The 24,807-nt window shown below is 32.2% G+C and overlaps 2 protein-coding genes across 2 annotated transcripts; both read left to right on the forward strand.

Moving 5' to 3' along the window:
- The first annotated feature begins 8,037 nt into the window (after positions 1 to 8,037).
- On the forward strand, positions 8,038 to 9,564 carry LOC148208476 (epidermis-specific secreted glycoprotein EP1-like). The gene has a single exon (XM_088118623.1). The coding sequence runs from the start codon at positions 8,079 to 8,081 to the stop codon at positions 9,393 to 9,395; it is 1,317 nt and encodes a 438-aa protein (XP_087974749.1). The 5' UTR covers positions 8,038 to 8,078; the 3' UTR covers positions 9,396 to 9,564.
- A 5,174-nt stretch (positions 9,565 to 14,738) lies between these two features.
- Positions 14,739 to 23,031, forward strand: LOC111012842 (protein DJ-1 homolog A). The gene is made up of 8 exons (XM_022287117.2): positions 14,739 to 14,979; positions 15,093 to 15,293; positions 19,651 to 19,800; positions 19,898 to 20,080; positions 20,617 to 20,697; positions 21,698 to 21,898; positions 21,976 to 22,116; positions 22,642 to 23,031. The coding sequence occupies exons 1-8, from the start codon at positions 14,833 to 14,835 to the stop codon at positions 22,846 to 22,848; spliced, it is 1,311 nt and encodes a 436-aa protein (XP_022142809.1). The 5' UTR covers positions 14,739 to 14,832; the 3' UTR covers positions 22,849 to 23,031.
- The last annotated feature ends 1,776 nt before the right edge of the window (positions 23,032 to 24,807 follow it).

The following is a 24,807-nucleotide window of genomic DNA, read 5'->3' on the forward strand; positions in this document are numbered from 1 at the left end:
TATTAAACTTAACCTGATTAACCAAAATATATTTTACCATTTTTTTCAAAATATATCTTCAATCTTTTTATTTTTTAGAAATACTTATTTATTAAATAAATATGCATGAAAGATACGAGTATTCAGTAGTCAATAACATTTTACTTCTTCTTTGGAAGATTCAAATCCTCACTCCACATCCATTGTACTAAAAAAATATACAGAGTTTATAATTTTGATTATTTTATTTGTTGTAAATTTAATATTCAATCCTATTTTAATTTATAAATTTTGAATTTGTCAAACTCTAAACAAAAATGTATTGTTTAATCTGTAGATAATATTTAATAATTGATGACTTTGGTTTCGATATATTTTGACTTTTTATTTATTTATTTACATGGACAGAAATATATATTTTAAAAAAATAATTAAAAAAATTTATTTTAATGACAAAAAAAAAGAAGCCTAATTGAGCTTAAAACATTGGTCATGTAATTCGAATTCCCTCTTATTTTCAAATTCAATTAATCAAACTTATTCAATGAATATGGGTTTGCCGTATTTATTTTTTAAAACGATTTTTAGATTATAAGATATAAATAGTGTAAATTTTGAAAATAACATTTTTATATTTTTCGATGTTTTTATTTATTTTGATTTGAAACGTTAATACGGCACTATATAAAGATTTTGATAAATATATTTCATGTCATAAATTCATTGTATTTTTATTAAAACTAAAATATGTAAAGTATAATATATTATAATTTAAAATAATAATTCTACAAAATTTATAATACATATATGTTAATAAACCTATTAATATTATTTTAAATTTAATTAAATATTTAGTTGGCCACTATTTTACAAATATATAACTAATGTCTAGAAAATTTTTTAAAATTGATATTCAATTTTCAAATTCACCACCAAACAAAAACAATAACCTATATTTCATCAAATCTCTTATTTTTTATTTTCTGTTTCTAGATCACCAACCAAACACACCATCAAATTCTAGATTCATTGATCTTTTCAGGGAGAGACTAATTTTACATGCTAACATGATGTATATATAATACTTCAACTCTATAACTTTGTTTTTGACAAATAAGAGAGTTTACAAAATTTTATCATTTCATATATACTTTTTGAATTACGATAAATTAATATGATCCTAAATTCTTAAAATCAGGAAATCAAGATATTCAAAATAGGTTTTTTTTCGACTTCAATAAGATTGACGTTACAGTAGCTTCGTGGATCCGCTAAGAGCAATGGTATAAGAATTAAGAAGAATTTAGATCATGAAACAAAATAATATTTAAATCTTAAAAGATTGAAACAAATAATATTAAAAAAAATGCAGTAAAGTAACTTCCTTATGGATTGGCTTTGACTTGACTGACAAGAGGTTTAAAAGCCCACTTTAAGTTTTCAGTTGACCGGAATTTATATTTATAACTACGCGGCGGCTCTCCGATCTGGAAGCTATGGAGATTTTTATCCGCTGCGCTGCCGGTCCACTGTCCTCGTTTGCTCCAGATTGAAGCTGCGCCGTCCGATTGTTTATCAGTCCGATCTCATTCTGTAACGGGTTACGATTAGAAATTAGATGGCTGTGATTGGGAGATAAACGGTTCGATGGTGAGGAGTTTCCGTGCGAGTCCTCCAGCCAAAAAAAACTCGTCGGCCTTATTTTTCTTTCTTATTAATTCTAGATTTTTTTTTGGAAATTATTGATTCTAGAATATATGTGACCATGTCTGTCTTTTGATTTGGATTATTTTATGCGTTGTTGATACTGATATTTATGCTCGTGCTACAGTTTTATGTGGAAATTTGTTCTAAATGTCGAGCTTTGATGAAGTCTGCTTGAATTTTTATTTTAAAAATTTATTTTCTAATTTTTTCTGTTCATGATTATATCATTTACGTCGTTTTTTTTTTGTTATTGCCTTTCTTATTGAGGTTTCTATTGCATTTGTATTGAAATGTCATCTTTTGTTGCCTTGATCCGATACTTTAAAATCTATTTTTTATCTTTGCAATATGCATGATATTTGTAAAAATAATAACAACAATGATAATTTTATGACCGATAATACTTAACAAATACTCGGGTGCCGTTTGTTTTTCGGGAATATAGATAAGATATCCGAAATTTCAGATGCTCGGAATGTTAGATGTCCGACATCTTCAGATAACCACGTTTGTTTTGTAGGAATATTTTTAAATATATGCGGGAATATTTGGATAACCACGTTTATTTTGCAGGATTTATTATGTGTTAAATTAATAGAATATTCCAAAAATGTCCTCACAAATATTTATATAATTTATAAATTCTAATATAATAAATTTATTTGAACTAATGTAATTTTTTATTTTTTATATGTTATTTTGTAGAACAAATTAATTCATTATTAATTTAATAAAAGTTTCATTTTCAACTTTAATAGTTTTCCAAAATGACAATTATATAATTTATGTTATCTTAGGTAAAATTTATTTATCTTATCATCACATTATATTTTTTTTAAGAGGAAAAATATCAAGGGTATGTTGGCTGTAAAAAAATATTGTTTTACAATTATATATTTAGGATAATAAATATTATTAATAATGTAATTCATTCAAAATATTAAAAGAAAATGGATATATTATATAATTTAATTGTAGTTTATTTTACATGTAAATCTAATGTACAAATATACTTAATAGCATAAAGTTATTTATTAAATGATGAATATATTAATTTATTTTAATTATAAATTTAAAAATAAAAATAAAGAAATTTTTTTGGAAAAATTTAAAAAAATTGATGAAAGAAAATATATGGAGAAAAAAATGAAGGGCAAAAATGTAAAAAGTTGATGCCCTCAACACGGAAACCCGTGTTTCAAAAGGACATCCAAAACTCATAAGATGTCTCCCGTATGGGCATCTTGAGATATCCAAGTATCTTACATTACTGCAAAACAAACGTAGGAATCCAGATGCACGTCTGACGGGAATCTTGAATTCTCACAAAACAAACCAACCATTAAAGAAACTATCAATTGTTATTTGAATTTAAATTATAATCAAATTTCCATTTTTTGTGGTTAATGGTTAATGTCAAGTTTATGTATCCTCGCAATTGTGCGCTTATAGCTAGCCCAGTAAAATAGCGAGTAAAAGAGTAAGCATATGCATCTTCGCATCTTGACAACAGTTACTGTAATTGAATAAATATATATTTATTACTTTAATTGCTATTTTTTTAAATTGACTAATAATAGGGTGAGAGATGATAATAAATATCTAAAATCTCTAAACTAGATACTCATCGGTACATTTTGGCATTGTCAAAACAAGCATAGCTCAACGATAAATAACATGTATATATATATTTTTATTTTAGAATAACCCCATCCTCCTTGAAAATGATACTAATAAATTAATTCAATCACTCCAGCCATATCATACATTAAGAATGGGAATAAATTAAAAACTTGGAAGAGGTCTATTTATAAAATTCTAGAAGAGAATTTTCATTGACCATTAAAAATAATAGAAATTACGTAAAGCATATAATATAAGATTTGGATAAAGTCAAAAATTGGATTTTGATGCAAAATAATTGGTCAGCGACAGGGCCACGAGCCAAATCTTGATACCAGCTGTCCTTTTAATTAATTGAACAATTATATGATGGGACAATAGACCGTGCCCACAATTTCAAGGCTGCTGTTTTTTTTCACTGAGTTTTGTGATTAAAAAGTTAGTAATTTCGAATTTTTATTCTTTTCATGTGTGTAGTTGAAAGGATGATACTGATCTGTTTTGATTTTGATTCACTGCAATTCATGTATTTTCAAAACCTTCATTTTTTCTTTTCATACTTTCAATTTTTTTATCGTTTTAGTATTTGTACTTTCGAAATATCTATTTCGGTATTTGTACCTTTAAATGATGACCATTTTAGTACGTTTAATTTCATTTTTATTTCATTTCTTACCATCACAATTTTAACATGATATTTCATTCACTAAAATTTTTGAAATGTTGTTACAAATTTCTTTTGCACATAAATTTTGGGTTAAAATTTTATAAATACAGACTAAAATTGTCACTTTTTAAAAATATAGAAACTAAAATGAATATATTTCAAAGTATGTAGATTAAATGAATAAAGTTAAAAAGTACCCGAATAAAAATGAATATTTTAGAAATATAGGTACCGAGTATGTACCAAAATAAATCAAATACCAACAAAAATAGACCAAGATAGTCAAACTTTCGATTCATTTATTTTGTTAAGTCTGTGATAATTAATTAGAAAAATATTTGGGGGAATTAAATCTCAAGAATTACGAAATTTTCTGGTATGAAATTATTTGGGGAAAAGGGAAAATATTTGAATAACTACGGAATGAAACAACTTATAATACTTTTATTGGGTGGGTATTGAAACCATGTAGTTATCAAAGTTATTTAATGACTTGATGGGATGCTAGCGATGAAGGTAAAATTTACTTTTCTATTGTATAAATAAAAATTAATTTCACTTGTAAAAATGCTAAAAAATATGGAAAGTTAAAAAGGTAGATGAACACACGACATTTTTAACGTGGTTCGGTTTCACACCCTACTCCACAAGGCCATGCCCATATATTTAAAATAGATTATTAAAATATTAGTACACAATACATATTGTCTGATGCATAAATTTAAAGGAACTCCCTCCTTTATTTTTATACTCCAATCCCTTTGACGATCTATGTTCACAAACTCTCCTTGTGTCAGATTCAGTGTGTTTAACAATCGTTTATGAAGTTCGCCATCTTCAATCGGAGTACGTTCTCAATATATATAACTAAAAGAGAATAAATAATCTGTTTTCGGTTTTCACCAACAAAGGATCAAGCAGTAAGAAAGACACAATTGGATCAATCAATAAGTAAGAAAAATAGTATCTCACCTTTGTCTAAACCACATTTCAATATTTAAAGAATAAAATCACCCACCATATTATGGAAAATATTCAAATAATCAATCAAAATTAAGACTAGTCAAATTAAAGACAACGTGATAAGGAAAATAATCAATCCATCAAATCTCTCAAACAAATATATCGTAAATTTCACATAAATCCATTAGACAAAAATACAAAAAATGAATGATTAATGATTAAGGAAAAAACAATGCTAATAAATAAAACCTTTTCAGTTATATTTTAACTATTTACAAAAAAATTGACAACTTAATATTATTTTTTTTTCACTATTTTTGTATTTCTCTCTTTTATCGATAATTTAATGGTATTTATATTATAAATTTTATTAGGCCATTTATCTTTTCTGTGTATAATCCTTAACCTGCCATTTAAGATGGTGGTTATTTTGACTCACCAATCTTATCTGGATCACATTTTTGACCGAATTCTCGTTTGAACTTGTTGCACTCTAATACCTTATCAATATTCATAGATTTCAATATCAAAACTAATAGATGATGAGATAGTAATCTTTGTATATTATAAACTTTCGTCAGGTGTCCCGTGGAATCTATACATTTCTAAAGGTTTTATTATGACTATATTAAAGTTTATTAGATGTATAGTGACAAAAGACATTTCTCAAATGCCTTTAGAAATATTCTTAGCCAAAAGTAGCACATGGTTTAAGTTTTCAGTATCTTTATTTCTTTTGGATTGTTGGTTATGTATAAATACTAGCATTGTTCTTATTTTTTCTTTGTTGTTGGTTTTTTTTTGGTCCATTTCGATGCCTATCATCTGGCACATTATAAAAGTTTAGAGACTAAAATGCAGTTCAACGTTTTCTCTTTTGTATGATATTATAATAAGTTAGTAAAAAAAAAATATTTTTTTTAGTTTAATATTTTAGATGTAAAATTGACGACTTGACAGTAACATTATGTTATTGTTTGATTTTGATTTTTTTCCATACAACAAATTGTAAAATTACAAATAATTATAAATTGACTAGCCAAAGCGAGCATAGCTCAACGGTAATTGATATATATCTCCAATCAAAAGGTTGCGAGTTCGAATCCCCTAATATGTTGTACAAAAAAACTATAAATTGACTATATAATAACTTTAGAAAAGTCACATGAAAAATTGATCATCATATTATAAATTTAAATATGATGCTTAATCAAATATATATATTTGGATTAGTATACCGCTTTGGCTAGTATAAATAGTCTTTAAACCATAATTAGAATAAAATAACATTTAATTTACACCAAATCATTTTTTTCTCTTCTAACTCTTTAGTTGAACATAATTTCAATCTTAATTCCATAGTAAAAAGTATATATCTATTTTCTTAAAAAAAAATGTATATTTCTCTTTTTCTCAATTTGAAAGCTTTATTTGTGGGTGATTTCTTTTCTCCTTCTAAAATTTTTTTCATTCCTTTTCTTCTTTCAATATATGAAAACTGCACTTCAACTAAAAGTCTAACATTTGATCTATTTCTTCACATATTAATTATTCGTTTCAAATCTCCATGCCAAACAAGAATATACAAAAATGAAGCAAAAATTGAAGTCATTGAGCGAAAATCCGCTAAAATTCCATTAAATACCATTTCCATTAAAATATCAATATTAAATATGAAATTCTCGATGGATGGCTAATAACTCAAAGAAAGACTCGCTTTCACAAAGGAACCCACGTCAGCTCGTTCTTCAACAGGCGCCACATGATCAAGTAAATGTCGTAATGCCAGGGAAATCGTTACCGTGGGGACATAAAAAAAAGTCACAAGTGTCTAAACCATAAAATTAATATTTATTTTTATCTTTTTGTAAAATAGCTTACCCAACTTAAAATCTTTACCTATAAGCCTCCTCAATCCGTTTTCTTGCATTATCCACGACTGCCCAAAAAGTGTCCAGCAGCATTACCACTCTTTCTCTCTTTTTGCCATTTTTGTTTTTCTTCCCATGATGGCTTCTCATCATGGAAGCCATCTTCCTTTCCCTTTCCCTTTATTTATTTATTTTTCTTTTTCATCATGCTTTGGAGCTGGCATCTTTCATCTTTTTATTTTTATTTTCTTATTCTACCTGTCATCCTTTTTTTTTTTCTAAAATACAATACAAATTTTACGCTCAAAATTCAACCAGTCAAGTCACTCTACTTTCTCGAGTTGTTGTTGTTTTTTTCCTTCTTCTCTTTTGCATGTCCTAAGTGTTAAAACCTAAGAGAGTGTGTTACACTAGGTCTTTGTTTATATAACTCATTGAAAAAATGTGGGAGTACACTAAAAGATTTTTAAATTGACAATATTTAGTTAAATTTAAGGTGCACGGACGGGGAAGAAGATGCTTTTGAAACCAAACGGGACTCGAATGAACATGTGAATTAACTAGTTATTCTAATTGAAGTGATTTCTAGGAGAACAAAATGGATTGTTTGAGCCAACTCTAGCATGAGAGGACCAATGAAACATAATATTTTTGGATGCATTCTAGTTGGTTGAAATGCAGTTATGTTTGATGTACTCAACTCAAGTAGATAGTGACATGAAAGAGAATCCATAAGACAATTAGTCGTTACCAGAAGATGATAAAGATGTTGGATGTTAGCTCTTTATTATTATAAGATCATTTTATCACTTATCTAATATCTAATTTAACGAAATGGAGAGATTTATAGTAAAAAATGATACACTTGCCAAGTAAAAATGTATATTCTTTTTTTTTTTTTTGCCCTTTATTTATATTGTATTTGTAAAATGTGTATCTTATTTATTAGTACAACATAGAAATTCAAATCTAGCCAACCAGCCATGACTTTTTTAAAACTTTCAAAGAAAATGCACATTTCCCCAAAAGAAAAGAAAAAAAAAGCATCCAATGTTCACTCAAACAGCACTTAAAGGGACCACCTATATCCAAAACTATCAAATACAATGGACAGTAATGGAAAGACCAGGCAGCCAAAAACAGATCAATAAATAAAGATTTTTTTATTCTAATCTGAAATTACACAAATACCCTTGTCAGCTCCTATAAATACACATCTTCGTCTTCGTCCATTCCTCATTATCCAGTTCTTCAAGTTAACAGCAAACATGAGAATTCCGCCATTGTTGACGCCTCTGCTGCTCTCTTGCTTCTTCCTCTCTCTCTCTCAAGCTCTGGTTCCTCCCGACCAGACCTTCAAGTTCGTCAATGAGGGTGACTTCGGCGACTTCGCCGTCGAGTACGGCGCCAATTACAGAGTCCTCAGCATCGCGCAATCGCCGTTTCAGCTCGCGTTCTACAACACTACGCCGAACGCCTACACTCTGGCTCTGCGGATGGCGATCCTCCGCTCCGAATCGGCGATGCGGTGGGTGTGGGAGGCCAATCGCGGCCGTCCGGTGCGCGACAACGCCACTTTCTCCCTCGGCGCCGACGGAAACCTAGTCCTCGCCGATTCCGACGGCTCCGTCGTCTGGCAATCGAACACCGCCAACAAAGGCGTCGTCGGATTCAAATTGCTCCCCAACGGCAACATGGTCCTCCACGACTCCAGCGGCAAATTCCTCTGGCAGAGCTTCGATTCCCCGACGGATACTCTGTTAGTCGGCCAATCGCTGCGCCTCGGCGGCGCAATCAAGCTCGTAAGCCGCGCCTCCGAGAAATTAAACTCCAACGGACCGTACAGCTTCGTAATGGAGAAAAAAACCCTAAATCTCTACTACAAAAGCCCTAATTCCCCGAAGCCGATGCGCTACTTCACATCCTCAAATAGGTTCACAATCCAGAAAGGATCTCTCTCCAAGGTCACTCTCAACGCCGATGTAGATCCAGATCAAGGATTCGCCACAGAAATAAAGCTAGACTACGAATCCGCCGGCTCGACGGAGAGCGGCGGCACGATTGTGGCGCGGCCGAAGTACAACGCCACATTGACGTTCCTCCGGCTGGGAATCGACGGCAATCTCCGCCTCATCACATACAACGACAAGGTCGATTGGGGCCCGTCAGAGGTTTCGTTCACGCTGTTCGACAGAGACTCGAATTGGGAGAGCGAGTGCCAGTGGCCGGAGCGGTGCGGGCAGTTGGGGCTGTGTGAGGAGAACCAATGCGTGGGCTGCCCGACGGCGAACGGCGTGGTGGGGTGGAGCAAGAGCTGCGCGGCGGAGAAGGTGAGATCCTGCGATCCGAAGAGCTTCCATTACTACAAAATCGAAGGTGTGGATCATTTTCTGGCGAAGTATAACAGAGGAGAAGGGCCGATGGGGCAGAGGGAGTGCGAGAAGAAGTGCAGTTTGGACTGCAAATGTTTGGGGTATTTTTATCAAACCAAAGGGTCGCTTTGTTGGGTTGCGAATGAGTTGAAAACTCTCATAAAAGTGGCCAACTCCACTCATTTGGGGTTCATCAAAACGCCCAATAAGTAGAACAAACAGAGAGTTTCTTTTCCTCTCATGGAATATTTGTAATATTGTTGCAACTTGTAAGTGTAAGATGTGTGTGTTATAATAATGCTTTCCCTTTTGTAGTTTTCAAATAATATTGAGGGTTGGTTTAAAATTTAAATACAATTTGGCTCCTAATTTGGTTCATCTATTTTTAACTTTGCAACTGTTAAAAGTTTTATTCTTGTTTTTAGTATACGCCGTAGCAATTTTATGGGGAGGATTCAAAATTTTTTTATGTGGCTTAGATTGAGATATTATTCAAACATTTTTCTAGTGTAATGTGTGTTTTTTTTAATATTATATCATGAAGGACCAAAATGATAACATTTTATTTTATTGAAAATATGTGTCTAAATCAGTTGAGTTATGATAAAAAAAAAAAACCAAAATAATAATATTACATGCAAGAAAAAGGTCCCAAACAAAGTTGGGTGAGAAAGCCTAGAAATATCATCTAAAATAAAGTATGAGAAGTTTTTTAATTGATAGATTCATTTTTTAAAATCTTTCTAAATATAATATATATATATATATATATTTATATTTCTTTAGTGCTTTAACTATCATTAAATCAATGGTTAACTTAATCATTTATAAACTATAATTGTTTTTAGTTCAATTAGAATGAAGTGGATGACTAAATAAACTTATACACCAAGTCATGTTCGAATTAATTATGATTATAACAATAGATTAACTTTAATCAATAATTGTCAATCTGAATATAGCTTACCAACCCAAGTATAACTCAATTTATTAATATATATGAGGTCGTAGGTTTCAATCTCTACTAAAAAATCTGAATGTTTTGAATTTCTAACTAAGAATTATTAAACTCTAAAAAGTTAGGCTAATTTAGTTTCAAAATACTATAAAAATACGAAAAAAATCCACCTTCAAGTAGAAGAAATATAATTTTTAAAAACAAAGCAACTAATTAAACACTTACCTTAGTAAAAAAAAGAAAAAAATAGTGTGACAATAAATTTCATTTTGAGAAATATAAACATTGCTTTTACAAATTGACCGTGAGAAAATGATTGCCACCTGGCAAGCATTCATAGAAAATTTACCATACAAATGACAATGACAACAAAAGATTTAAAGGCATAATAATATAGCATTATTTATTTATTTATTTATTTCATTTTAGTGATATTATTAAGTAATGTTTTTAGTTGAAAATTTTTGTATACCTTAATTAAGCAAACCAAAAGCTTTAAAATATTAGACATGAAATTAAAAACTGGCTCAAACTCTGCCAATCATAAATTAACCATATGTTTAAGCTTAATTTTACTATCAAATAAACAAATTTAAAAAAAATAAAATCAAATAGATAAAACACATGCACTTTAGTAGGACTGGGCCAAAATTGTTATAACCAAATTACAAAATTAATCGCGATTATTAAATAAAATAAACTATATACTAAAAATAATATTAGGTCTTTGATTTTAATTCATAAAATGCAATTTTCAACTAGTTTTAGCATTATTCCGTTGTATAGTTTTGAAGAGTAATTGCCCTTAGCTACGCTAAGATTGGAAATTAATAATAAAAAATTAAATTAAATCGAGTAATTGATTCTTGCACGTTTTCCCTATTATTTGAGATAATATTGACTATATATAGCTGATGAATAATTAATCCGTCAAGTCTGCATAAAAAATTGTTTATTAGATAACATATCTAATAGAAATTTAATATAGGCATTTCTTTTTGTCTAATTTTATAACGAAAAAGATGCTAAGTATCTTGAAATCTCATATAGTAAGTTCGGTTTATGTTCTGAATTTTTAATTTGGATTTAAAGCTTTGTTAATAATTGTATAATTAATTTTCATCAAATTACAATAACTAATAATTTTTTTTAGAGATTAATTCAAATGAGAACCTTTTGAATTTTATTTGAATAGTTTTCAATAGGATGGATTTACCTAAATAGTATAAAATTAATGTTTATTTTGTATAAAGTTTGAAATTTTTATTTTCGAAGAAAAAAGGAAGTTTGAAATTTTATAAAAAAAAACATTATATTGTCATCAAACTAATTAATAGATACACCAGTTACTTCTGTTATTGTCAATTAATTTCGAAATAGAATCCTTGATACACAGTAAACTTAAATGTAATATAAAACGGATTAGAAAAATCAAATTTATGCTATATTTAAAAAATAATAAAAATTGTAATAAATACATATCAAATTTATGTCATATAATATAATTTCTCTTAAAAAATAGCATAGTTAAAATCAGACTTACTCAAATTTATGTCAGATTTTTATATTTACTAATAAGAACTATTGATAACATTTAGCCAAATTACTAAAATTTTAAAACAAAAAAATTATTAAAATTTTTTTTTGAAACAAAAAAAATTATTTAATTGATAACGTTAAAATAAAAATTAGTGTGTGACATATGATATATCATCTTTGTCTATTTTGAATAAAAAAAATGATATTTATCTATTTTCTAGTTAAAAAGTGAACCTTGAAATAGATACGATTGTGGGAATATTAACCACCATTCATTGACCTAGGACCAAACATTCATTAAAATTTAACCTTTTTTTTTAAATATGGATAATATTAGATTACTTTTTTTTTTGTTCTAACTCAATGCTATAGGATTTAAACCTCAATTTTTTATTGATAATATCAGTTGAACTATACTCAAGTTTACAATAAATTATATTTTTACAAACATATGTGTGATAAGTTGACAACTTTTTAACATTTTTATGTCTAAATAGACCGTTTTGTATGTCAGGCTGCTTAGACATTTTCCCCTTTTTGTCACTTGAAAAGTTTGGGTTGTCATGAGAGTGACCAAAAAATTTATACTCCTAAGTGTCCTAAAAAAAGCTATCTAATTACTTATAAATTATCGATTAAAAGATTTTTATGTGGTTCTTTTTTAACAATTACAAGGTGAGAATTCGAACATTCGTCCTATAAAAAAATATCAGAACCTTAATTATTGAATTATGCTCTATGCTCTTGCTGACAGATTATTAAGTGATTGGTTGTTCGTACTCTAGTATATAAACTAGATTAATTATTTATTAATAATTGCATACCACGTATGTGTCATAAAGATGTCACATACGTCTTCATCTCTAAGCTCTAAGTTACATGCACACATAAATCTAGCACTGATGTGGTGCTCTATTGAGTGCATTTCGATGCTTAAACTAGAATTCAAGGTTGGAGCAAACAGATATGAAACAAGTAGAGTAGAGGAACAATGATCTCGAGAAGAGAGTCTGCTTGAGAGTGTGTGTCAAATTCTCACGAGGAGTTGTGGGAAAAACAACTAACATGGATTGAGGTTTCTCTTATCCTTGTATATGGACATGGAGGGAGAGAAAAGTGTTGAAAGAGTGTGTGGCATACACAGAGGGTGGCATGCTGTGCCAAGGGGTCATAGAGACCACCGACATTCTCCTTTCATTTGTATGCTGTAGATGAGTGTGGTGACATCCTAGGCGATTTTGTGGAGCATATCATAATTTGGATACAGCACAATGTGTCATCACTCTGCCTGCCGGTTATCTCTTGTATGATTCATCAAGGAGTGCTCGACCCCTCAAACTGGTGTACTCAATCTTCGTTTGGTTCCTATTGACTCAGTCCACGTGGCTCGACTGGATGAGCCACTAGATCTTAAATGCATCTCGCCTTATGTTTATGGATAAAAAGTTCCTTTTTAGTATTTAATTTAAGAGTAGGTTTGAGAGATTTTTATATCCATTTGAGTTGAAGAAGAGAGTAAGTTATAATGATTAATTTTTATATCGAATTTCTAAATCTAAAAGTTTTTATATAAAGTGGCATGAAAATTTCTCAATTCCACTTGATCTTGCATAATATACGACCAATTTATTAAGGCTTCAGGTAAGCGCAATAGTAACACAATTAGATATTTTAGACACCTAATTACATAAATGACATAAATATCTAAAAACTCTAATATTTACAAATTTGTCTAAATAGATGCTAGTTTAGGACAAGAAATTTTAAAATTACAAAACTATCTATATTCTAATAAATAAATAAAATCCTAATCGTCAATCCTACTCACTAGAGACAATTTGTCTTTTTAATAAAGAAATAAAAATCCTAAACTTTAGACTCTAAACTTTAAACCCTAAAAAAAATAATATACGCATGAAAAATTTAAAGAACTACTAGAAAATTAGACAATAATAAGTATATTGATTAGTACTTATATTTGCCTAATTATTTATTAAAATATTATCATCTAATCAGTGTTGTAAATAGTTACATTAAGTATAATTATTTATTAAAATATTATCATTTAATCGTAAATATTTAAATTAAGTGATTATCAATTCTTAATAGGAAAAAAAATTATAAATTTAATCCACCATCTGAACTTTAAAAAAGGTTAAATAAATTTTTAAACTTTAAATTTTATGTTCTTTTTTTTTATACAACATGTGGGGATGTAGATTCGGACTCATGACCTCTTGGTCAGAGATAGGTATCTTAACCACTTGAGCTATGCTCGGTTTGGCTTAATTTTTATGTTCTTTAAAAAGTGTCTAATATATTATTTAACTTTCAATTTCATCTTTAATAAATTCTTGATTTATTTAGTCATCTTTTATCGATATTATCTATTAGAAATAAAATTAAAACTTGTACTTTATTGAATCCATTTTTAATTTTAATTTTGTGTCTAATAGATCGATAAATATTAAAAACGTGACGTATGTTAAGGACTGTTATATACAAAATTTAAAATTAAATAACCATTAATCACAAAATTTAAAATTTAAAAGAATATTACACTTTTTAATGATCATAAACCTATTATACTTATAAACTTATAACATTTTTTAAATTTTAAAATTTTATTAGATACAAATTTAAAAGTTCATTAAATAACAAAATTATAGATTTAATCCCAAAATTTTAAGGTTATAAATGGTTATAAATATTTAAAGAAGTCATTCAACTTTGGAATATCAAATTAAAGATGAAAGAACTGTTATTAAAATATTTAAAATACATTATCTACCAAAATGTTGAGATGGCGGAGTTGTTCTAAGAACCTAGATTTCGGTTCTGGTCCGAAAGGGCGTGGGTTCAAATTGCACTCTCAACATTATATTTCATTTTCATCATTCACTAAAATTGGCCAGCATGTATAAAAAAAAAATTTGTTTTTCAAAAAAATTTAAATTTATGAGTGCCTGTGGTGGACAAATGACGTGGCGAAATCACAGCGAACTTGATCCCCTGCGAAGAAAACGTCCATCGAAGATAATCCATACCGAATCATTTCCGCCACTGCTACAGCTCAAGCTGAAGCATCGAATAACGATGCCTCTGGACTACCGAGAACCTCTGTAAATTTCCCGTTCTACCCCTTCGAACGGGATGGCAATTTCCCATTTATCATCTCACTCGCCTCTTCGTCTTCTACGCTTCTCTCTCACCGCCACAAAGCTCGCTCCTCAACTACGTTCTCACAGAACCCGCTTCTTCTCCATCCGTGCTGCCATGGCGTCTCCTCCTGCTCGCAAGGTTCTGTTATGGAGTCTCCACCCGTCCTGTGAACTGGCCATTGGTCTTTTGTGTTGTTTGATTTTGACGATTTGTTTCGGTTTGCTAACTCTGTGGTTGCAAACTGTGTGTAGGTTTTGGTTCCGGTTGCGAATGGCACCGAGCCGCTCGAGGCAGTCATCACCGTTGACGTGCTTCGACGTGCTGGAGCTGATGTTACCGTCGCTTCCGTGGAGAATCATCTTCGTGTCGATGCAGCGCATCAGATCAAGATTGTTGCTGATTCTCTCATTTCGGATTGCGCGGACACCGTTTTCGATCTTATCGCACTTCCTGTACTAATTTTTCTCCCTCTGTTTGTGTTTTTCCTTTTTAAATTATATGCTGTATGTTTGGCTGTGTATTGTATTTTTTATCTTTTGACATTTAGTCTGGAGAAGTGCGTTAATTTTTTTAAGATGATCCGTGAGGAGGGTTTCTGTTTTCCACAAAGTTCGATTCAGTTCGTTTCCGATCTCCCAGTGATGGGCTCTGATAGCATTCGTTTACACTTTCATAGGACTCTAGCCTTCTTCACCAAAAAACTTCCAGAGAAACCGAGGGGAATCCCTTTACTGAGCGAGCGACTAAAGACTCCTTTAAGACGAAAGACTAAGAGCTTCCACCCAAGTTATCTAGATAATGGACAGGTATAGCCATATAGAGAAGGTTATTTTTAGTTTCTACGACTCTAGTGTTGTTCATATATATATATATATATTGAATCGGTAGTGTAGTTCATAATGAGATTGATTGACTCGGTGGTGTAGTTCAAGCAAACGTAAAAATATCTTCATCTATTTAGGATATTTGTTCTCCTAAGTTTCCGAGCATAGCTGAACGGTCCTGCCACCCTCCAATTTCTTCCTTCGTGATATCCCTTCAATTACAACACCAGAAACTAGAGAATACTGTCTTACAGATGAGTTTTTAGTACCTACCAGAGCATAATGCCCTGGGAAAGCATTTGGGAGAGAAGAATCTTTGATTCAAGTCTGCAATATGAATGTATGGGCTATGGCCATTTTTTTTCTTGACAAAAGAGTGCATGGTCTATGGCTGCAAGTTTCCAACTCTTCTTGGTAGCCCCCCGAAATCTTGTGTGCTATACTTTCTTGTTTCTCGTAGTCACGTTCCCTGTACCTAAGTCACCAGACCAGTTCTTCGAGTAGGAGGGATTTTGTTTTCAAGTTAATGAGGTGACAACTGAAATCCTCTTTTTTTTCTCCACCCTTCCGAATGGAAAATCCCTTGTAGCTTTGTTGAGATTGTTATTCATACTTAAGGATTTCTGAAAATTAACAGGAAATATGTTGGCATGCTTGCAAAGTGCCAAGGACAGGGACTAAAGTGAATCTTCATCCATTAGAAATGAGAACTTTGCTTGATGTCATTTAATTTTTTAGAACAGGTGCCAAGAAAGTTTACAGCCATCCATTTGCTTTTTATGTGCAGAAAATGAAGAAAGTTTAAATCATGTCTTCTTTTTCTGCCCATCTGCTGCTGTTTGTTGGAATCTTTTTCTCCGGATGTTCCAATCAGTATGGGTGTGGGATCGTGTGGCTGCTAATAATATTTTTCAGATTCTACATGGTGTTGGGTTGGCACCTAAAGCTAATCTACTTTGGATTAATGGATTTAAGGCTATTATCTCAGAATTATGGTTTGAGAGAAATAAAAGGATTTTTGAAGATTCTTGTCGCCCGCCATTGGAATGCTTCAACATTGCCAAATTCAAAGCTTCTCAATGGTGTGCTCTTTCCGATTTGTTCTCTTCGTATCCCCTAGTATGATTTGTATGAATTGGGAGGCCTTTATTTCTCCTTTGTAGTCTTGTCTTATGTTTTATTTTCTATTTCTTGCTTTCTCTATCACTCCTTCGGGAGTTTGTATCTTTGAACAATTTTGTTCCTTTTCATATATCAATGAAAAGTTCGTATCTTGTTCAAAAAAAAAAAGAAAAACAGGTGCCAAGAACAACCTGCTTCTTCGGACCTTCGGTTATCCCCAAGTGGAAGGCCAGATAGTCCAAACATCTAGCTCATAAGAAAATTGATTGGCACCTTCCGTCTTCTAGTAGCATCATTAGTTAGTTTCAAATTAGCTAAATTTGCTCTCCTTCAATCCTGACTGATTTAAAGAGACAAGGGCATGGGAAAAAGATTGGAGCAAGCTTATATTTATAAGCTTATGTTGCTCCCATGTTTTTTCATGGAGGTATTACTTTTATGGCATTACTTCTATGTTCCATACATGTTTTTGTATTTGGTTGGAAAGGAATCTCGTTCTTTTGAGGATAAGACTAAGTCTTGAGATTCTTTTTGTAATAGTGATTTTGATAGCCTTTTTGTGGTCTCATAGGAATACGAAATTCTCTTGTAATTACAGTCTCTCTTTGATATCTCGGTTAGCTTTATTGGGAAGGGCCCCCTTGCCCCTGTCCTTAGGCTGTTCTTTTGTCTCTTTTTTAATGAATCGTTTCTTATCGAAAAAAAGAAAAAAGAAACTTCTATGTTCCATATCTTTTCTTTATCAACTGCCCAAGTTGCTATTGGGTAACGGTAAAGTTATTTTGTTTAGCGGTTAGTTTTAGTTTTAGGAAACTTATCAGCTTGAGCTTACTTAATACATATAGTATGGACTGGGCTCTTCCAATTGAGTAAGCTGCCTTCAAGACAGTATAGAGCTTCGCCATATTTTGTCAGATTGTTGTAGTTTTTGATGCTCATATGTCCAGATCGGTGTTCCTGTCCTTTTTCAGTATGGACAATGTAACAATTTGTTGTCTCATTCTTGGCACGGTTCTAAACTGTATTAAGAGAATATTTTAAAGTAAAGGACCTAAGGACGCCCTGAAGGGGCAGCCCCATTGGCAAGGGCATGGGGCCTCGTGGTATCACCTACGATGAGGTCTTGTGTTTAAACCTTTGAGTGAGCTTAATACCAAAAACCCTTGATGTCTCCCAGGTCTAGGCCTTGGGGTGGGTAGGTGCCCCAGTTATAGGGGTAAGAGGCTAAAGAGCTATCAATTCCAGGCTATAGAAAAAAAAATTTAAGAATTATGTAGCTTCCACTAAGTATGAAAGATAAGGTTTTAAGTTAAATTAAAATCACCAAATCATAAGCAATTACAATGGTTACAGCATTACAACTCACAACACACAACACACACACACACACACACACACATTACACACACACACACACACACACACACACACACACACACACACACACACACACACACACACACACACACACACACACACACACACACACACACACACACACACACACACACACACACACACACACACACACACACACACACACACACACACACACACACACACACACACACACACACACACACACACACACACACACACACACACACACACACACACACACACACACACACACACACACACACACACACACACACACACACACACACACACACACACACACACACACACACACACACACACACACACACACACACACACACACACACACACACACACACACACACACACACACACACACACACACACACACACACACACACACACACACACACACACACACACACACACACACACACACACACACACACACACACACACACACACACACACACACACACACACACACACACACACACACACACACACACACACACACACACACACACACACACACACACACACACATATTCCAACACACACACACACACACACACACACACACACACACATATTCCGAGCCAATTTGCACGCACCTCGACTAATCACGAGCCAACCGCCTGACTCTATTACATTTGGTTGACAAGGTAACTCGAAGGATATTAAATCCTAGGTAGGTGGCCATCATGATTTGAACCCATTTCCTCTAAGCCCTTTGCTATTTACATTGTCCCTTATTGACCACTAGGCCATCCCATGATGGTTGTTATTTAGTTGTTATATGATCTTGGTTGGGTCCTAGATGGAGGCAGATTCTGTCCAATTTGTTGTGTCAACAAAGAAATGTAGGACAGGGAGTGGAGGGATGGAAGGGGAAAAGGAAGGTAAAAAGTAGAATAGTAGAACTAATTTGGGGAAGGCTAGTAGGAAATTTTTTTACTAATCTGGCAATATGTTAGTACTTAGTGTCAGCCTGTCAGGCTATAATTTGAATTGTCCAAGAGGATACATGAATAAAATGCCAAATGGAAGCATTATAGGGAATCTTGATATTAGTAATAATCAATAAGCAATGGTAAGTCTCCCGGTAATCCCAGTAGAATTGGAGTAAACTATTTTATTATTTACTGATGTAGATTAATAACATTTCGCCTTTATTTTCATAGAAGTTCTCAGCATGGTGGCACTGCTGCTACCACTGCATTTAGTAACCAAATTTGGAGTGAAGCAGTTAATTGATGTGGTTTATGTCTGTCACGTTAGATCATATTTGATAATAATCGATGGAAATATTGGGCATTGCTATTTTTATTGACTGGCTTATCTGCTTTGAAACTTTAAGCCCAATAATGCTACCCTTATGAAGTACTTTGGTTTTTCCGATTATCATACTTCTTTTCATGGACTTATTTTCACTGTTTTTGTTTGAATTAAGCATGTAATTTCTGCTTTTCTCATGCTTTAGGGAGGCATGCCAGGTGCTACCAATCTTAGAGATTGTGCAGTTCTGCAGAACATAATGAAGAAGCAAGCTGCAGATGGTCGACTTTATGCTGCAATCTGTGCTTCACCTGCAGTGGTGCTTGGATCATGGGGTTTGCTGAAGGGATTGAAGGTAAGTTTGCCGATATTTTCCTGGAGATTCAAGTCATGTTTTGGTTTTATGATTAATTACTTAATTAAACTTTCATCTAAAATTTTGACCTTAAAAGGCGACATGCTATCCATCATTTATGGAGCAACTGAGATCTACTGCAACTGCTGTTGAATCCAGAGTACAGCTTGATGGCCAAGTTGTGACAAGTCGTGGGCCAGGTACTACCTTGGAGTTTGCTGTTGCACTGGTTGAGCAGTTGTATGGGAAAGAGAAAGCTGACGAAGTTTCTGGACCTTTGGTACTGTGCTCTTCTCCGTTACTTTTTCTTAATCTTGGCTACACATTTTTTTTCAAAATGGAGGAGGAAGATGGACCTATTATTGTTAGATAAAGTGGGGGGAGTGAGACAATTACAGTGATGACATAGAGAACAAAGGAGATGGAGCAGAGTGGGGTGGCCATTCCTGAGAGAAGAGAGTACTTAATTGAGGAAGTTAAAAAAAGAAAACATGAAAGAAAAAAGCCTAGTGAAAGTTAGCCAATTGGCTTGAATATAGTCACTTGCATGCTTTATATATACCCTTATTTGGTGTGGTTGTCCTCACCCATGGTATACCCTAGTAAAACAACGAGGTACCTAAGAATGAAATAAAATTCCAAGAAAATAATGTACCTGTTTTGGCTACTGCTTTTGTTTATTATTTGAATTTCCTTTTCATCATATTTAGACATTAGTCAATTTCCAGAGTGAATAATGCTCTTATTTTCTTGTCAAAGTTCATGATTTGCTGCATCATTTACTTATACATGCTTTCTCTTTTAATGTCTAATCAGTTGTTGCGTTCCAACCATGGTGATGAATATACTATAGCTGAGCAAAATCAAGTAAAGTGGACATTTGATGATGGCCCCAGGGTAAGGTTTATTCTACTAGTTATTGCGACTGCAATATCTGTAACTTGCTTCTATTACTCATGTAATAATAGTCGCATCTGGTTACTGATGGAAGAGTGCTTAAAAATGCAAGTTCTTTCCTGTCATGTTTAAAATATGATGCATATATCTATTTCAATTTCCATATCTAATACTCCTGTACGTATATCTCATTGGAGACCTTGGATGCGAAGTCTACTGGTCTAGGGCAGAGATACTGAGGAAATAATTACTACTGATTAACATAGCCTCTGGAAATTTGAAACTTGTATTTTGATAGAAATGCAACTTGGATGTCTTTCAGAGGAAACAACTGAAAGTAATAGACAGCATTCTGCAAGGCAGCTGTCAAGAGCTCAGACCACCCGAGTAATGGAAATATTTGATGAGAATCTTATACTTTACCACAATTTATTAGTAGCATCTGCTTACCTGCAAAAGCTTCATATTAGATATGGACAAGTTATCTTCTGTTCTTGGGATGAAGAACACCTATAACCTGAGGCTTTTGAAAGAGTCGTAAAGTAACATGTTTTGGCTTGAAATTGAGGATAAACTGGGGACTTAAAACCAAATTTGATGTATGAAGAAATTTAAATCTTTTGTACAGCAATAAATATTGTATTTACACAATTTTGAATACCTTTTTAAGTAAGATGCGGATACCGATTACTATTTAGAAGTGGTCTTGTACTGTTGTACATTAGTTAACACAAATCACACCCATGAAGAATTTTCAGTGTTCTTGTGGTTCACTCAAATTCAATTGCTTATCAGCTTATATATCAAACACTATGAAGAATTTTCAAATAGTAATTTATTTATTAATTAAATAGTTTAATCTAAATAGTGTTTATTTGCATTTTACTTTTAGTCCAGAGATTATACTAACGCAAAAGCAATTAGTCCAACTAAAATGATAAGCTTGTTTTAATTTGAAATTAGAAGTATCTGGTGTATAATTATTATGCTTTGCTTTCAGATTCTTGTCCCTGTAGCCAATGGTACTGAGGAAATGGAGGCCGTTATGATCATTGACATTCTTCGACGAGCACAAGGGAAAGTGGTGGTTACTTCTGTTGAGAACAAACTAGAGATTCTCGCTTCTCGAAAAGTAAAACTGGAGGCAGATTTGCTTTTTGATGAAGCTGCTGAACAGTCATACGACATCATAGTCTTGCCTGTAAGTATGAGTTTGAGTTTTCAGTTATAATGCGTTAATGATTGATTAGAATTAAAATTAGACCTCCATGCTTGCAGGGAGGGCTTGGTGGCGCTGAAGCATTTGCAAAATCTGAAAAATTGATTAATTTGCTAAAGAAGCAGAGACAATCAAACAAACCCTATGGAGCAATATGTGCATCCCCAGCTCTGGTCTTTGAACCCCATGGCCTGCTGAAGGTATCATTTTACCATATTTTCATTTACTTTCATCTCCTGATTATGGCCCTAGCCCCTATGTACCAAGATCACCCCAAATGGAAAATGCCAATAGATTTCTTTTCCACCATTTCGAAACATTTTGAAAAGTGAAGTCAAATTTTGAAAGTTTTTAAAAACTAGTTTTGGTAAGAAGCGGTTGACAAGCCCGCATGATTTTTAAAACATAAAACGAAAACGAAATGATTCTTGAATGAGGCATAATTTTCACTAAACGTGTATCTCTGGTAATTAATTGGTCCTTTAATTGCATGCTATTCCAACAAGGGGAGCCTTCATATAAATCGTGCATATCTATAAGTAAGCTCAGTAAATTGCACTGTGAATATTTTGAAAACGAGACTCTTCCTATGTACTTTTTTTCTTATCCCACACGATTTCGTGCTAACTGTCATTCAAGAACTTTAACTAATGCCAGCTTTTTACTTTTCATTTATATATAGTACGTACGATCTCAATACAAAAGTGTATTTGCTCCATTCTCAGGACAAAAAAGCCACTGCTTTTCCTGCATTATGCGAAAAACTGTCCGACAAAAGCGAAGTCGAAAACAGGGTGGTGGTTGACGGAAACCTGATTACAAGCAGGGGGCCAGGAACCACGATGGAATTCTCTCTGGCAATAGTGGAGAAGCTGTTTGGAAGGGACAAAGCAGTTCAGCTGGGAAAAACGATGGTGTTCATTTGCGATTAAACGTCAGTTCGACCATTCTCACTGTGAGTCTTTCATCTTCTTAACTACTATGAAATGGAATGGCTTGTTTGAACTAGGAGAGCTGGTTTCTCATTTGAATGTGCCAATCCACTTCTAAATTTTGTACAGATGTTTGTGGAATAATAAAATGAGCTATGTAAAGCCTGAGATGCAAGGTCAAAACTTGAGGTTTTCTTTTTGAGTCCATATAGGAGATAATTTTGGGTGATTGAGCTTTTTCGGGATTGACCTTCAACCTAGGAAAGATAAGGTGACTCATCTGCTGAGCTACGCTGTTTTTTGCTTTCACTTTTTCCTTGAAATGCAAATAGACCCCGACAAGTACAAGGAACTATGTTTCGATGTAATTGTGGGAGTCAGCGTAAACCCAGTGATTTAATCTATTGTGTTTCTACACAATGGATTAATTCGATGGGTTTAACATCATATTTCTATTATATCGTAAAAATAATGTTTGAAATGTTGATGTCAATAGGCCAACTTGAGCTTAGCTTAGCACAACGGTAATTGGTACTACCAATCTTTGATGAGGTCATGAGTTCAAATTTCTCAATTACCTGGTACTAAAAAAAGAAATGTTTGATGTTAATAGAAATGTTGAGGTTTGTTTTTTCCTTTTTAATGAAAATGTCTATGTCAACTGAAATTTAGAAATTTTTTTGGAAATAATTGAAATTGTAATTAGTAATTAAGATTTCACTTGGAGCTTAATTAGTCGTCAGTTTACTTTTTAATGTTCATATATCTAAAAATAGATGTGGATGGGAAAGTTTGGGGGAAAAATAAACAGAGAATTGGAAACATGGAAATTCACTAAAATTGTTTGAATTAATTAATGATGCTTTAATTTAATCTATAACTTAATTTTGACATAATGCATCATTTTAACTAGTCATATTCATAAATAATATTGGTATAGTTACAAAATTAAGAGAGAACAAATGATGGTAGAGGAATGCATTATAGGTTTTTAGGTGGAGGGCAGGGGAGAGAATATATTTTATTTAATTTTTCACGAAAAATTATAAATTTTCGCAAGATTAATGACATCATGATAAATAAATAATAAATATTAAAAACAGCCACGTCATTTTCCCTATAAAATAAGAAGTGGCAGGAACGAGAGGGAGGGAGCATTATTAAAGCGTCAGATTTTGAAATGAAACTTAAAATTCAAAGTCCATAAATGAAACTTATCTTATTTTACAATATTATATATTTTATAATATATTACATTTCACATTTTTTAGGTTTTACAAAAATAAGATAAGTTTATAACTTAATACAATATATTTATCAAAGTTTTTTATCTTTTACATTTTTAAGTTTCAAATTCAAAATATGAAAACACGATTACAGAATTTTCACTATTTGAGTTACAAAATTCGAAAATAGTTTTTGAAAACAAATCTGTCAAATAAGTATATATTGAATATGAATATCGAAACAAGAAAAAAAACGACCCTAAATTTATTCAATTTGACTTTTAACGATTGCTTCAAAACTTGTCTAAACATTGAAAATTTTCCTTCCATTCATGTCAAATAAGTATTCATTGAATGTAAATATGGAAACAAGAAACAAAATGACCATAAATTTTCAGAGGATGGAATTTGGGGATTGAATAATAAATTCAATTTGGCTTCCAAGGACTTGTCTAAAAGTTGAAAATTCTCATTCCACTCGTTTTAAATTTGGACAGTTTCTCTGGCACAAAGTCTGTGACATCTATGACACGAGTAAATTAAAATATTTTACTGCAAAAACAAATTTAGCATAATACTTTTTAGGTTTCCCCTTAATATCAATAACAAACTAAGTTTCTATGTCAAAAGAGTCCGAGCATACGGTAATTGACACATATTTTCAACAAAAAAAAAATTGTGAGTTCGAACTTCCACCTGTTTGTTAAAAAAAAATTGTAAAAGCAAATGGTGC

The sequence above is a fragment of the Momordica charantia genome (genome assembly GCF_013281855.1).
Source record: "Momordica charantia cultivar OHB3-1 chromosome 10 unlocalized genomic scaffold, Mcharantia_2.0 BLBB01000010.1, whole genome shotgun sequence".
Lineage (NCBI taxonomy): Eukaryota > Viridiplantae > Streptophyta > Magnoliopsida > Cucurbitales > Cucurbitaceae > Momordica > Momordica charantia.

Coding starts and splice junctions, on each gene's coding strand:
- LOC148208476 (XM_088118623.1), top strand. CDS start 8,079: ATGAGAATTCCGCCATTGTTGACGCCTCTGCTGCTCTCTTGCTTCTTC.
- LOC111012842 (XM_022287117.2), top strand. CDS start 14,833: ATGGCAATTTCCCATTTATCATCTCACTCGCCTCTTCGTCTTCTACGC. Junction 14,980..15,092: donor CGTCTCCTCCTGCTCGCAAG/GTTCTGTTATGG, acceptor AACTGTGTGTAG/GTTTTGGTTCCGGTTGCGAA. Junction 20,081..20,616: donor ACGAAGTTTCTGGACCTTTG/GTACTGTGCTCT, acceptor ATGTCTAATCAG/TTGTTGCGTTCCAACCATGG.